Here is a 16300-nt window from a genome sequence, read left to right as displayed (position 1 = left end):
CAGAAATATAGATCAATGGAACAAAATAGAAAGCCCAGAGATAAATCTACACACCTATGGACACCTTATCTTTGACAAAGGAGGCAAGAATATAAATGGAGAAAAGACAATCTCTTTAACAAGAAGTGCTGGGAAAACTGGTCAACCACATGTAAAAGAATGAAACTAGAACACTTTCTAACACCATACACAAAAATAAACTCAAAATGGATTAAAGATCTAAATGTAAGACCAGAAACTATAAAACTGCTAGAGGAGAACATAGGCAAAACACTCTCCGACATAAATCACAGCAGGATCCTCTATGACCCACCTCTCAGAATACTGGAAATAAAAGCAAAAATAAACAAATGGGACCTAATTAAACTTAAAAGCTTTTGCACAACGAAGGAAACTATAAGCAAAGTGAAAAGACAGCCTTCAGAATGGGAGAAAATAATAGCAAATGAAACAACTGACAAATAATTAATCTCAAAAATATACAAGCAGCACCCGTAACTCAATTTCAGAAAAATAAACGACCCAATTAAAAAATGGGCCAAAGAACTAAATAGACATTTCTCCAAAGAAGACATACAGATGGCTAACAAACACATGAAAAGATGCTCAACATCACCCATTATCAGAGAAATGCAAATCAAAACCACAGTGAGGTACCATCTCACACCAGTCAGAAAGGCTGCTATCAAAAAGTCTATAAACAATAAATGCTGGAGAGGGTGTGGAGAAAAGGGAACCCTCTTACACTGTTGGTGGGAATGCAAACTAGTACAGCCACTATGGAGAACAGTGAGCAGATTCCTTAAAAAACTGGAAATAGAACTGCCATACGACCCAGCAATCCAACTGCTGGGCAAACACACTGAGGAAACCCGAGCTGAAAGAGACACATGTACCCCACTGTTCATCACAACACTGTTTACAATAGCCAGGACATGGAAGCAACCTAGATGTCCATCAGCAGACGAATGGATAAGAAAGCTGTGGTACACTGACCCAATGGAATATTACTCAGCTATTAAAAAGAACGCATCTGAATCAGTTCTAATGAGGTGGATGAAACTGGAGCCTATTATACAGAGTAAAGTAAGTCAGAAAGAAAAATACCAATACAGTATATTAACACATATATATGGAATTTAGAAAGATGATAAAGATGACCCTATATGCAAGACAGCAAAAGAGACACAGATGTAAAGAACAGACTTTCGGACTCTGTGGGAGAAGGTGAGGGTGGGATGATTGGAAAGAATAGCATTGAAACATGTATATTATCATAAGTGAAATAGATCACCAGTCCAAGTTTGATGCATGAGACAGGGTGCTCAGGGCTGGTGCATTGGGATGACGCTGAGGGATGGGATGGGGAGTGAGGTGGAAGGGGGGGTTCATGATGGGGAACACATGTACATCCATGGCTGATTCATGGCAACAGCAAAAACCACTATAATATTGTAATTAGCCTCTAATTAAAATAAATTAATTTTTTTTAAAGTCAAAGATGGTATTAAAAAAATTAGGAATTTTCAAAGTTAGAAAACACCGTAAGAAACTACAAAACATAGGAAATTAAGACTTAGTACATCTAGCTAAAAATAAGATGTGCTTTATGTTTCCCCTGAAAGTCAAATGTTGTTATCAAGGCTTCAGTACAAATGTGAATAAATGTAATGGGTTTTAGTAATGTGTCTAATATATGCAGTTCTTAATAACATCTGAAGGGAAAAAATATTTTGTTACCTTAAAAAAAGAACAACTTTGTTTTGGCCATAAGAAAACCTAAAATGAACTGGACATGATACTGTACTCAAAGAAATCTCAAAATATATGGGGGAAGAATGAGGGAAAGACAATGTAAAAAAGCCAGGGTTATACTATAGGAAAAAATATTAAAATGTCTCTAGCTGCTTTTATCAACATGAAAACAGTTGAAATTACACAGAAATTTAAAAAATAATTATAGCAATGATATTACTAACCCATCTGTAACTCAGAAATGGTTTCCACCAGAGACCAGTCTAAACTATAACCGCAGTGGGATTTGTCCATCAGGTTATCCAGCACTTGTCTCACTGTCTGCCTCTCATCCACCATCATTGTTTTAGAACTATCGTCAGACATGTGGACTCTAATCACCAGCTGTTAAGAGGAAAAAGGAAAATTAAATACAAACTGAAAAACAGGCATTCTAAAAACTTCTTCCAATATTGAATAATATTCTGAACAATGTCCTTAGCTAAATATAAGTTAAAACACAAATAATGACTCTATTATGTAAGAAGAAGATTCTAAAATTAAGTATTCAATAACTAAACAAATTTAATGCTTTTTTAAAAATTAAAGTAACATATAAGATTATAATAAAGCTATTTTGTTTTCCTCTTTTAGAATTTAGAACCAGAAAAGTTATTTCTTTTATAATGTATTTTATTCACCAAAAAATACATGTGGAAATGTATTTAGAAAGAAATGCCCTGCTATAGCTTGCTGCATCTTACAGTTACATTATATAAACAAGGCAATTCTTTATAAACCCATAAGATGGACAAAAATCCCAAACCAAGAAAAAGCCCAAATATCACCTTTTTCACTTGTGCCTCTTTAATTTTCTCTAGGGCAACTCTGATCTTCTCAGCTTTCAATTTTGCTGCCTGTTCTTCCTGTGGACACAAAGCACTTCAGATAAACTAATGTTAAAATAATGAGAATTTTTTGAGAAGTCTTTTTATCCTTAAGAACGCTGTTAACACTGAATTTCCGTAAGAATATAACTTCACACACTTAATATGGAGCACATTTTAGAAATAACCAGGTTCACAAAGTGAGAGCAGACATATTATTAAAAAAAATTTTTAAGATGCACACTTGAAGATTTCTTATATTAAGACTACATTTTCATATTCTAGGGCTGTGGTAAATTAGTTTAATTTAATCCAACAGTTTTATTCTTGACTGTCATTCTGAAACAGACAAATTTCAGGTTTCAAGATAGGGAAAACGAGGCTATCTATGGGCTTGCCAGTGCCTCTGAATTTATACTCCCCTAGAAAGTATGGGCAATCTTTTGCATATCAACATTTTGTCCTGTTGTAATGAAAACATATCATCATCATAAAAACAGAAAAAAAAAACAAAACAACCCAGCATCAATTCATCTCTCTGCAACCATATAAACAATCATAATAAAAATATAGGTATGTTCTCATTAATACATAAATATGAACAGAGGAGGCTGCATTTAATTCTAAGTTTTACTCTGCTTTGGAACAATCACACAATATAATCAATGTCTCATGTCACTAAATTCAATTTTGTTTTTAATTCACACTAAAATATGTAATTTTCCAAATATTTAACTTATAGTAATTTCTGCTTCATAAATTTAAATGAATAGCAATAAAATAAAACTATACTTAAATAAAATAAAACATTTCCTATTCTCTCCTAGAACAACATATAGTACTGTAACACCTTGTACTTACTTGTACTTTCCAGCAAGAGGCCATAGTACATTGCAGCATTAATCTCCAGTTGAAAGAAACTCATGAAAGTAAACCTTTGCTTATAATAAAGAATTACTTTTTAATTCTATGCTCTTGGTTGCTCTAGAAAATATCTAAAATATCTAAGAAAATATAAAATACCATATTATATATTCCTTTACTTAACATGACTTTAAAAAAGAAGAGAGAAACCTATTTACATCAACTAGACTTTATCTGCTCTAGATTGTGATTAATAATCACAACCCATGTGTTATTTCATTAAAAAACTGAAGTTTCCAGGGCAAAAAAAACCAGTTAAACTCAATTCATTTAATAGATTATTCCCTGTTCTCTTAAATTCTGTTAGCTTTCTTATTTTTTGATCTGCTTCTCTTCTCATTTCATACTCTAGGCTGTCTCCCTCATTTCAAGCTTAGTATTTACTACTCTGCAGAACAGAGAAAACAGGGAAAACAGTGGGCTTGTTTGCCAGAAATCTGATCCATTTCAATGAAAGCAGTCAGTGAATTAACATAATAACCAAGGTCAGGAAATACTATCTGCAAACCCAATTAGACAGAGAACAAAGAAGTGCATTTTAACGACAGAGAGGAGTGAGACTGGATTCTTAGATTCTTAGGTATATATACTCCTTTGATTAAAGATTAAATCATCCTATCTCCCCCTTTATGCAAATAAACTACAGAATTATAAAACATGTTGACTGTATATTTTAAGATATATATTTCTTTTTAAAGAAGGTTATAAAATGAGAAAACTAGACTATTGTCTTTAAAATTCTCAGCGTCTAGAATTCTGTGTCTTGGAGAAACAAAATCATTATTAAATTACCAAATTTTGTGTGTGTTTCTGATGAGTAGAGCACTACTCTTATAAAGGAATTTTAAGTACGAGTATTTCCCAGTGGTTTTTATGAAATCAGTTATTTGACCATATATATTTTGGAAAAGAGTACAGAAGTTTTATGAGTGTTTTCTCAAGGGTATAATGATTGTATGTTTCTTCATGGTTCATTTGCCACATCCTTATATTGGTATGAATAGCTGCTACAAAGAAATTTTCCAAGGCATAATTTCAACTTTCACTTCATTTTTCTGAAAAGCAAATTTAAATCTCAAAGTCTGATGAAGAAGAACTGATAGAATCAATGCTTTGTGTACCTGGAATATAAACATGAACTTCTACAAGGCCAAATTCTTTCATAACTAGCCTGCAAAATTAAAAAAAAAAAAAAAGATGTCTTCAAAGTCAAAAAATATTTTTAAGAAAAAGAATATCAAGAGAATGACAAGCCACAGACTAGGAGAAAATATTAGTAAAATATTTATCAGACATATCTGATAATAGGACTATCATCCAAAACATAAAATAACTCTTAAAACTCAGTAAGATAATGAACAACTCAATTTAAAAACTGGGCAAAAAACCTGAACAGAAGGTTTTCACCAAAACAAGATTTGACGAAATCTTTTTTAACCAAAGATTACACAGATGGCAAATAGCCTGTGAAAAGCTGCTCATACATATCATTAGAGAACTGCAAATTAAAACAACGATATACCACTACGCATGTATCATCTTAGACTGCCAAAACACTGGAAACACCAAACACTGGTCAGGGTGTGGAACAACAGGAACTTTCATCTTTCCCTGAGGAATGCAAAATCGTACAGCTACTTTAGAAGATACTATGGTAGTTTCTTACGAAACTAAACACGCTCTTACAACACCATCCAGTAATCAAGTTCCTTAGTATCTACCAAGTGAGCTGAAAGTGTACATTCACCCAAAAACCGACACATTGATGCTTATAGCAGCTTTCCTTATAATGCCAAAACTTGGTAGCAACCAAGATATCCTTCAGTTGGCAAATGGATAAACTATGCAACATCCAGACCATGGAATATTATTATTCAATGCTTAAAAAAAAAAGAAAAATAATGCAGGAGACCTGAGTTCAATCCCTGGGTAGGGAAGAACCCCTGAAGAAGGGAATGGCAACCCATTCCAGTATTCTTGCCTGGAGAATTCCATGGCCTGAGAAGCCTGGCTGGCTACAGTCCACAGGGTCACGAAGAGTCAGACACTACTGAGCAACTAACTCACAAAAGCAAAAAAAAAAAAAGAGCTATCAAGCCATAAAACACATGGAGGAAACTTTAATGTGTATTACTAACTGAGAGAAGCCAATCTGAAAAAGCTACATACTATGTGATTCCAACTATACAACATCCTGAAAAAGTAAAACTATGGAGACAGTAAAAAGAATAATCGTTGTCAGAGGTTGGGGGCGGGAGGTGCGGGGGACGTGAATAAGTGGCACAGAGTATTTCTGTGGGAGTGAAACTACTCTGTATGATACTATAATGATAGCTACATGTCATTATACATTTGTCCAAACCCACAGAATACACACCAAGAGTGAACCCTAATGTAAACCATGGACTCTGGGTGATAATAATGTTACCTATACTTGCTCATCAATTGCAGCAAATGTACCACTCTGGTGGGGGATGTTGATAATGGGGATGCTATGCACATGTGAGGGCAAGTGGTATATGGGAAATCGCTATATCTTCTTAATTTTATTGTGAACCTGAAAATGCTCTTAAAAATAGTCTTTTCAAAAAGGGAATATAAAAATTTTAATATAACATTCTGATACTGGTTATAAATACCAAAGCAGTATTTTCATACTTCCATTTTTAGTATACTATTATTTACCAAATACAATAGAATACAATTAATGCTATCTTTTGAAGCACTGACATAAAAAGTCATTCAATTATAAGATTAGTTTCAACTCCCAGATCAGTTTCTGCTCCAAAGGCTAAAAAGTTGACACCCAGGAAGAAAAGATTACAGAAACAGGAGAAACAACCAATTTAGATTCCCTAGCCATCAATAAGAAACCATTTTTATGTAGAACAGCCAGGTGGGGCTATTTTAACATCCAAATTTAGCTATTCTTCCATTTGCTCAAAATACTACTCTTAATTAACTATATAAGTTGGTCTGTGTTATAGCTGCCTCAAATTCGAATTTAAGTGCTGTGAATCTGCCTGCCTATGCAGGAGATGCGGGAGCCATGGGTTCAGTCACTGGGCTCAGGAAGATACCCTGGAGTAGGAAGTGACAACCCACTCCAGTACTCTTGCCTGGGAAATCACATGGACAGAGGAGCCTGACGGGCTACAGTCCATGGGGTCACAGAATCGGACGCAGCTGAGCACACAGGGACAAAGTGAGCATGCACACACATGCTTACTTTCAGTGTGGGCACATTTTAGTTTACTCTTCTCCAGTCCATTAGCAAGGATAATTAATCTCTGCAAGAAGCCTCTAACTTTTAGAATTTGAATGTCACTGGAGCAAAATGAAATACAAATATTTGATCAAATTGCAAGATTCATAGTACTTTACACTTCCCATGGACAATAAGCTCTTCCTCAGAAAGTTTGGTTTTTATCTACTATATTTAATCTAGAATCATAACTTTTAACTGTAACAACCAAGAAAAGGAAGAAACTGTTTTAAGATCAGAGTGCCGTGTGATACAGCAAAGATCAATAAATCTTTGCTAATGTGTTATTTATAGATTATATACTTAGAAGACATCTAACGGTTTCTTTAGGCAATACAAAGCTGTATTCAATGTCTGCAGGCCAAGATTAATACAAAGAACAAAGCTTTGTTCGTCTCATATTCTCTTCTGTTTGTTAAAGTTGGCAAAATCAGGTCTTAAGTTTTCTGCCCCTTATCTTTGGACTATCCCTTTGTTCACACTGTCTCACAACCATCCTAAACGTAAGTAAAAGATACCTCACACATATAACAACTTAACTTTTTCTCTTACCCTTTCTCTTAAAAGGGCAAGAGACAACCTATTTTCCGCCTGAAAAACTCCTGTGTGGCTATCAATAACCATCAAATGCCAAGCCTTCTCAAATTTACATAAAGGACAAAAACTCAGTGAAGATCTTATGATTAAATGAAAGCTAATGCTGTGGTTACAAAATGTTACAGCATTTTCTTAGAGTAAAAATTAGAATACTTACAGAAAGTTAAAGTTGCAAAGAACTGGCTATGAATTCCTTCAACTATGAAATGATTAAGGCTTTTTGGGTTCAGAACAAACAGGATTGAAATTAAGGGGCTGAAAATAAGTTAGGTGTTTTTTTTTTTTAGATCAAGTTTATTTAACAGATTACAACAGTAATAAAGTTATGTAACTTAAAATGATTCAAAGAAAACTTGGAGTGATGAACAATTTACTGCTCATGAAATGTTCTATCAAACTGCTTAGAACCAAAATAATCATAACCACTAGTTTACTTCCCCCTGAAGAAATCATGAAATACATTCTCAACTAAGAAGAGAACTAATATTAATCAAACACCCACTTGCCATGTACTATAAGGCATGTGCCTCATTTAATTATCAATAATGCAGGACTAACATAATTATTATGTCCATTGTACTGATTCAGGTCCAGAAAGAATTATCTTTCAAAGATCATACAGGCTGTTATGAAGTGAACAACTACCTGTTCTTCCCATTATGTCACATCCCTTCTGTCTGGAAAGATTTTAGCATAAACTTTGGGGGGATAATAGTAAATAAAAACTGCTTATCAAAGATAAAACACTTTCAGTAATATACAAGCAGTTTTACAACTTCTCTGAAGAAATGGTGGTTAACAAGTACAGCAGTCCTTGACACCTTGATGGTCACTAGAGGACCATTCTTTTATATGACAGATGTTTGTCCAAACTATGTAGGTCTGGGCTTGAATGCAGAGAATACAGAGTTCCTAATTTCATGGAGTTTACATTTAACATGAGACAGAGAGAGAGAGAGATGAGAAGTCAGTCAGTGGTAAGTTCTATGAAAAATAAATAAATAAAGCAGGCTAAGGGAATAAAGAGGGACAAAGATGTGTTAGTGTATCAGGTCAGGAAAAGTCTTCTGGATGGCACCCAGAGACTTAAGGGCATCAGGTCAGCAACGGGTCCTTTGCCTACTGCTCCCATTTATAAAACATTCTGTGCTGGGAGTAATGCCGCTCCTAGAAGAAACAGGTTGCATTGCTTTTACAGAGGCTCCCCGCTCAGAATTGTATGTTGTTTAGACACTCAGTCATGTCTGACACTTTTGAAGCCCCATGGACTTTAGCCGGCCAGGCTCGTCTGTCCTTGGGATTTCCCAGGTAAGGATACTGGAGTGTGTCTCCTTCAGGGGATCTCTCCAAAGCAGGGATAGAACCCATGTCTCCTGTATTACAGGCAGATTCTTTACCACTGAGCCACCAGGGAAGCCCCTCAGAACTGTATACGGGGTAGTTATTTCATTAGCAGTAGTATAATGACAATTGGATTGATGATGGAAACAAGCAATAAGCATTCCTTTTGCATTCCAGGCCCTAAGCAGTGTTCCTGTGTTCATTTTACTGTGTTCAACTATCAAGTGTTATAAAGTTCTAGTTTGGAAAAGTGCAGATCAGAGGTGAGTCAGTAACTGGGACACCATGCTTTTTGGGGAATCAGACACAATACTTATTTTGAAATAAGTATAAGCTCAACTTAGCTTCAAAACAGCCATGTGCTATGGTACAGAGAGCACTGACAAAGAGAGGCCCCTGTGGCTCTGGTTATCTAGGAACTTCTGACACCTCACCCTTGACTCCATTCCCCACTCCACCCTAAATGTTCATGTTCTGCGCTGAGTTATTTTCAAATGACAAATGCGTAACTGTATATAAGTAGGGCAGGATATAGAGGCAGCTAGAGTCAGATGTTGGCTACATACAGCAGTGATACCACCACTCCAATACTCAGATTGGAGCACAAGGGCTCTACTGTGGATGCAGTGGGTAGCAACAGCGCTCAGGCAGAAGGAGATGAGAAGTGACTGCATTTATCCCAAACTTGCAAACAACTATTTTCCACTTGTTGAATGGATGAAGTTACTCTCTTCAATAGTTTCTCACAGCATTTAGGGAAAAAACACACACACTCCCAGCATGCCTTGAATTAATGATTCCTGTCTACCTCTCCAAACACAACTCAAGATATTTCATTCAACTACGGTGGCTCCAGCAACACAGTCTTTCTTCAGCTTCTCAAACATGACAAGCTCGTTTCTCATGCACCTCTCCACTTGGAACATTTCCCTTCACCCTCAAGCTGGCTGCTTTTCATCCTTCATACTTTAAATTAAATGTCACCCCCTTAGAAGGGCCTTTGCTGACCTTACCATCTAAAGGAAATGTAGCTCTAATCCTCCCCCTTGTATTCCCTATTACTCACTTGTTTCCTTCATAGTACTTAACATGATTAGAATTTGTTTACATGCTGCATGTAAACGTTCTTTTTATCTACATTCCTAAAGACTGAGGGCAGGGAAAATGTCCACTTTATACAGTATTATATTGCAGCACCTAACACAGTACAAGACTCAACAAATATATGTTGAAAAACAGACAATGGAAACGGCAAAATGTTATACTTCACCTGAGAGCAGTGTACAAAATGTACTGGAGGTGTGACAGGCAAAAACAGAAAAAATATGAGGCTGTTTTAGGGTAGTGGCAATGGGAATAAAATGGATGGATGAATTCAGTCAATCCTGACGATTCTGACAGGCTTATTAGAGCTTTGAGACAGTAAGTGAGAAGAGAAGCATGAGATGGCTTGAACCTGGGCAACTAGGAGAGTGGAAACATCCTGAACAGAAATAGAGCTGCCAAAAAACAACAACAGATAGAAACTATGAGGCCTCAGGGATAGTGTGGGTAAGGGAGCTGAAGACTCAAACAATCGGAGGTGCTGGGCATCCTCCAGGAAATGTGTGACCGCAACCTCTCAGGGAGAGAAGTCTGATCTAGAGAGATCCTAAATGAGGCTCTGAGAGTGAATTCCAGAGGGAGAGTGAACTTTATGGTTATAAAGTACACGGCTATCATGTGCTTAGATTTCTAAACTTACCTCATCTTTAAGCTGCTTCTATCCTATTCCTAGATCTCCTTCCAGGAGAGAAACTCAAGAAAAAGAAAGTTCTTATCGCTGATTCTTGGGTCTTCTCTTTATGTGGACACTCAGGGAGATTTTAATTTTAGCTTTACCATTTTCTTTCACAAGTTTATAAAGTTAAATAATTTTTTTAAAGAAAATTTCAGATACAATAATAAAAATTTAGTGAAATTAGCCATAATTTGTATATTCTTCAGAAACTATCTATAACTAAGACAGACATGCTTGAATTTAACATTTAAGTAACAAAATAAAAACATGATTTGTAAAGAGGCAGAAAGCTATTCAACTCCCTCTATCCTGTGCTTCCTTGAGTTAATGATGATAATGGTTAAATGATTTTAAATTGTAAAATACCAGCCCAATGAAAATCCAGCTAGACTAATTCAAACCATTCTGAGGACAAAGAACTGAGAAATTTAAATTGTAGCCTGCTCTTCTAATTTTATTAAACTAATGTAAAGATTATGTTTATATAAATAAATAATTAAATGAGGCACTGATAATATAAACAAAAATTAGAAAACAAAGTTTGCTAAAGAAACTCACAGCATGCATGACCATTAGTAGTAAAAGCTAAAATCAAGCAATGATTTTTAGACTTTAAAATGAAACACAATGTTAAACTAGAAAAGTGCAACATACTTAGGAAGATTGTCAGGTATTTATAAAAGTTAAAAACTAGAAAAACTATTGCAAATATTTTCTACTCTCAATATTTTCTGATAGTCATTAAGGTCAATAAATAATTACCTTCAATAAGAGGAAAAAATACCTCTATTGAGAACAAGGATGCAGAAACAAGAAAGCACAACCTCAGTAATCTGAGAGCACAATCAAAAACAGAAATTACATTCTACCTACAAGTCAATAAATATTTACATGCAGGTGGAAGAAGTATCACCTTGGTCAGCAAATGAGAAGGTTTTCCTGCAATGTTTCTCAGAAGAAGGGAGGTTTCCCTGTCCAGATAGGAGTGCTTGTGCAGGAAAAGAGAGAAAAACAAAACAAAAAAAGGCAATAGAAGTCAGTGGAGGTTTCATGAGTTTAAAATATAAAGTAGACAAAGCAAGAATGATTCTCTACCATTAATTTCATACTTCACCTAAACTCAGTGAAATGTACCTAAATTTAAAAACAGAAAAAAAAAAAAAGAAGAGAAGGGAAGGGAGAGACCCGCCTGTGCCAAGAGTCATGCTCTAGCCCTGATGGTCCCTCACTCTGGGAAAAGGGATCACACCCTGCAAAGATCATGGAGCAGCAGCTTGTCTCCCAGGGTTGTGCTTGCGAGTGCTGTTCATGCAGCACAAGTAAGTAGGTGTCAAAACCCAATGACTAACCATATTTCTTCCTCTTGTTAAAGCCTATACAAGACCTATATAGCTTTAAATGAGAGAGGAGGGGAAAAAAAACACACCTCAGTTTTAAAACTTCTGCAATTATTTCTGATCAATGATAGCTACACATTGCTATCATAGCTACAAGAGGAAAAATGTTTATAAATATTTTGCCTAATGGTATCATGTTTTCAGTAAAATTTTATGAATTCACTTATTACATACTAATAGTACTGCACTGCCCAAGTAAAGGACTTGTAAACGAATGACATAAACAAAATATTATGAAGTGTTGCACCTTAAATTGGTTAAATTTATATATTTTCATAAAAATGATTTGTGAATAACACAGTTCCTAAGTGTCCTTTTCTCCCTTTAAATTGTTTCAGTATTGCATTCATATTTATTGAACTCATACAGTATAAATTGCAGCTTTTTTTGATATATGTGTAATTCAGACTTGCTTATCCCTAAATAATTCTAAGTATTTTTTAATTTTATGTGGTTATTAACCATCATTTAAAACAATGCATGGCACAGTTGTGTGGAATTATATAAAATATTTCACATATTATACTTTATAAATCTAAGTATATATCAAGTTATTGTCAAGTTATTCTTGAGAAACAAATTTTTAGAGAGAAAAATAAATACTAAAGCAGCACCTACTCTCATAAAGCTCACTGTCACAGATAATACAAAATACTACTTCAAAATTAAAATACTATTACAAAAAATAACATTAACTCAACTTTTACTTGTACCTATACTATAGTTGTTTTGCTATATTGTATGTCATTGCCTGTGTGTTTTTTTTTAGTTCAAGATGAGCCTTACAAGCATACCTGCCCTTTCACCCACACCTAGGTGGTAAAAAACCAGCCAGAACCAAACCAAAACAAAAACCCCAAGGTTTAAAACAAAAATTGAATATATTCATCAATATCAGCACTAACAAGGTCAAACAAGCACAAAGAAAATCATCTCTAAGGCTTCAATTACCTAGATGGTATCATCTCCTGAAGGTAAATATTAGTTGACTTGTCTATTAGAAAAACAGTAGATAAGCAAAATTTCTGCAAACTGAATTTAATTTGAGGTTAGCAATTAGCTAAGACCAGGAGGCATACTGAGGACAACTAAAAAGACCAACTGTAACTTTCATTGCCCTTTTCCTATTCATTTTTTGTTATTCCTATATAGTGACAAAAACATATTATTACATGATTACGTAAAACATATAGAAAATAATTTCTTGAAAGCCTAGTCTTATTTATCTTACTCACAAAAATTACTTTCTCAGAGATGCCCAAAATGAGTAGAATATCTCTATGTAGATAATTATTTTTCAAATTAAAAAAAAATTTTGCTTAAGGCCATCAAAACCAATTATTCTTTGGTAAATACAATTCTGTGTGGGTATGAGTTGCTCAGTCATGTCTGATTCTTTGCAAGCCCATGGACTGTAGCCTGTCAGGCTCCTCTGTCCATGGAATTTCCCAGGCAAGCATACTGAAGTAGGTTGCCATTTCCTTCTCCAGGTGATCTTCCCCAGCCAGGGATCGAACCCAGGTCTTCTACATTGTAGGTAGACGCTTTACTGTCTGAGCCATCAGAGAAGCCCAAAATAAATAAAACTCAGACATTAAATTCAAGTTCAAACTTAAAAAAAAGTCTTACAAAATTTACTTCATCTTCAAACTCAAATCACCTCAAGACTTCAAATTACTAAAAAAAAAAACCCAAAAAACTATCTGATCACATTTTATCTAACTGGATTTGTTTAGAGACCCTGAAGTAGAAGTTACTGATTTTAAAATATTGAAGGTTTAAATAAAATAATATTTATTGTGCATAATAATACTGTACAAAAATAATATTCCTCAAAAATAAGATTTAAATACTGAACTTTAAAAAAAAAAAGAGATAATCATGATTGGTGACCCCCAAGAATGACACATCTAAAAAATGAGACCATAAATGTAGCTGAACAAGATCATGAATCACGTGTTTGGGACAGGCATGTACTACTTAACTGCTAGCAGGGAGGGAGGTTAGGGCTCCATGTTCCCTCTAACTACAGGGATTATAGCTGAAAAATCAAAAATCTAGAAACCAGAAGCAGCAAATGCCTTCTGTCAATAAATGCCTTCCTTTATCTATCTTTCCCTACTGGTGCCAGTCACACATGGCTCTAGAATTCCTCAGAATGGAGGTGGGGGTGGAGGGAGGTCTGGTTACTGGAGAAGGATGCGAGAGGGATGAGGAGAGTGGTGTTCAGTTGGAGGACTGAGAGAAGGGAAAGACAGTGCTTTGGGCACATCATTAAATTAGTCTCTGTCTTGGTACATGTTTCTGGGTAACAAAAATGCACATAGCTGCATGTAGGGCCTTCTTATATTTTCTTTCATTCACCACTAATGCAAAGTCAGCAGCTTATTTTTAATTCATTAAAAATAGCCCATTTTCTTTATTAGCCTGTTTTCTTTCTGTCTTTTATTCTCTCCTTTTTTCATTTACTCAATTATTTATTCAATGTTGAGCCTGGAACCATGCCAGACACAGGAGATGCAAAGGTACCCAAGACAGGCATTACCTGGTCTCAGAGCTTTGCATCTAATAGGGAGATAACGGACAACTACAGTGCAGTAAGTGGTAGTAAGAGGCAGAGACAGTGTCTGAACCCAAATCAGAGGTTCCGCAGACTATTTCTGGAAAGGCCTCGAGTCTAACGTCCTGCAGGATGAGTAGCAGGCAGCTCCGAGTGGGGTGGAGGGCACAGACAACGCAAAGGGAGGTACCAGTGGTTCTCAGTGCTGGTGGTGCTTCCCTCTGGGAGGCATTTCAGGGGAAGCTGGGAATACTCTGGGCTGTCACAATACTCTGGGCTGTCACAGTGAGGACGAAGGGGCATTACTGGTATTTACGAGGGGGGAAGTCATAAATACTAGATCCCCTGCAAGCATGGAACAATGCCACAGAATTAACAACCAGAGTCCCATGTCACACATGAATTTTTAATGTCCTTATATGGAAAATCATATAGCTGGGAATTTCTGTTTATAACAATCTGAGTTTCAAACTCAATAACTCCATTTTACATATAAGCACAAAGTATTTCTGTGTAATTCTGATATTCAATGACTATTCCAGGAATGCTATTTACTTACCAGAAATTGAGGGAAGCCTGCACAATCTGTTCAACATTTACCAAGAATTACTCATTACATTGGGAAATCATTTCGCCAATGGAAAATCAGCTTGAAGTATAAAAAAAAATTGCCAATACCAAAACTGGTAGCATCAGAGTGCACTCTGTCACATGCAAGTAAATGATAAGAGTTTTGAAACTGCTTTTAACAGAATTAAGAACTAAATACTAATAATGAAAAGAAATGAAAGGCTGGAATTTCACTGAGTTTCATTAACACAGATTGTGTTAAAATATTTCAACTGCTTGTCTTTCAGAGTTATTTAAAATACAGCACAATGAGAATCTATAATGTAAAAAGTCAAATGTAAAAATAATTTTATTACTACCTAACCCCACGCTACAAGGCAGAGAATAATTCTGTCACTACAGTTACAAATAAAAGTCATTTTATTTGCAAGAATTTTGCACTTCTTCATTTTCTTTTCTTTGGTAATATATAAATTGTATCAGCACATTATTCCTACTTCATTTAAGGTTATTTCCCTTTTATTAGTTACTATATAGAGGTGTGTGTTTTGTCTGTTATGATGTGTCATAGTATGTTTTAATTCTGGGTCCGCTCATGTTTCTTTCTTTTTCCTGTAAAAATGACTTCTGATCTTCTCCCTTTTCTTAAATCCAAAGTTCTTATTGTAAGTAAGTGTAGGATTTGACTATTTTTTCATTGTGTCTTTTAATACAGTTTTTAAATGGCCAACCACTTAAAAACGAAAATATATACATTAAAATATCATAAATTACTTTTGGCTATTTCTCCCTCATACTAGGTGATAGGGCATTAAAACCACTATAAAGGGGGGGGGTGTAGGTAAGTTATATTATTTATGAATTTCGTTTGGGATAGTAAAGATAATGTTATAAATTATTTGTTACAAGATATGGGTATTGGGGCTGAAAGGACTGAGCACTGCTGCCTCAGTGGAAGAGATGACAATGCAGATATGATTAGTAAGTGTGGCTGGTACTTAGGACCTTAGGGGACAGGCCAGAGGTAAGGTTGGAGAAAGTTTTTCACTAAGCAGGATATAACCCAGTAGTGACTTGTGAAATCAATTCACTGGGTTACTACCAGTATTTTTAAAGGACAGGAAGGGAGGGAGGAAGAGGAGGAGGGGAGAAGGAGAGGTCAGAGGGAATCTTATTCAACTGGGGGTGGGGGGGGTGGGTGGGAATTTTTTTCAATGCTTCATAGATGACCCTGAAACAGCACTG

At 35.4% G+C, this 16300-nt stretch overlaps 1 protein-coding gene across 6 annotated transcripts in view; it reads right to left on the bottom strand.

Moving 5' to 3' along the window:
- The window catches only part of RAPH1 (Ras association (RalGDS/AF-6) and pleckstrin homology domains 1), a 103863-nt gene that overhangs the window by 28559 nt on the left and 59004 nt on the right, over positions 1-16300 (bottom strand). For 4 of the 6 annotated variants that reach the window (XM_070387826.1, XM_070387846.1, XM_070387863.1 and 1 more), the window contains 3 exons: positions 11442-11516; positions 2583-2660; positions 1980-2139 (listed from right to left, as the gene is read on the bottom strand). In XM_070387826.1, coding sequence (XP_070243927.1) covers positions 1980-2139; positions 2583-2660; positions 11442-11516 — 313 coding nt within the window. The remainder of the gene's footprint in view (positions 1-1979; positions 2140-2582; positions 2661-11441; positions 11517-16300) is intronic. The other 2 variants (XM_070387836.1, XM_070387854.1) reach the window with 1 other exon arrangement.

The sequence above is a fragment of the Bos mutus genome, chromosome 2 (genome assembly GCF_027580195.1).
Source record: "Bos mutus isolate GX-2022 chromosome 2, NWIPB_WYAK_1.1, whole genome shotgun sequence".
In the NCBI taxonomy this organism is placed as follows: Eukaryota; Metazoa; Chordata; class Mammalia; order Artiodactyla; family Bovidae; genus Bos; species Bos mutus.
The sequence above is the reverse complement of the archived record's forward strand: the minus strand, read 5'-3'. Positions and strand labels throughout refer to the sequence as shown.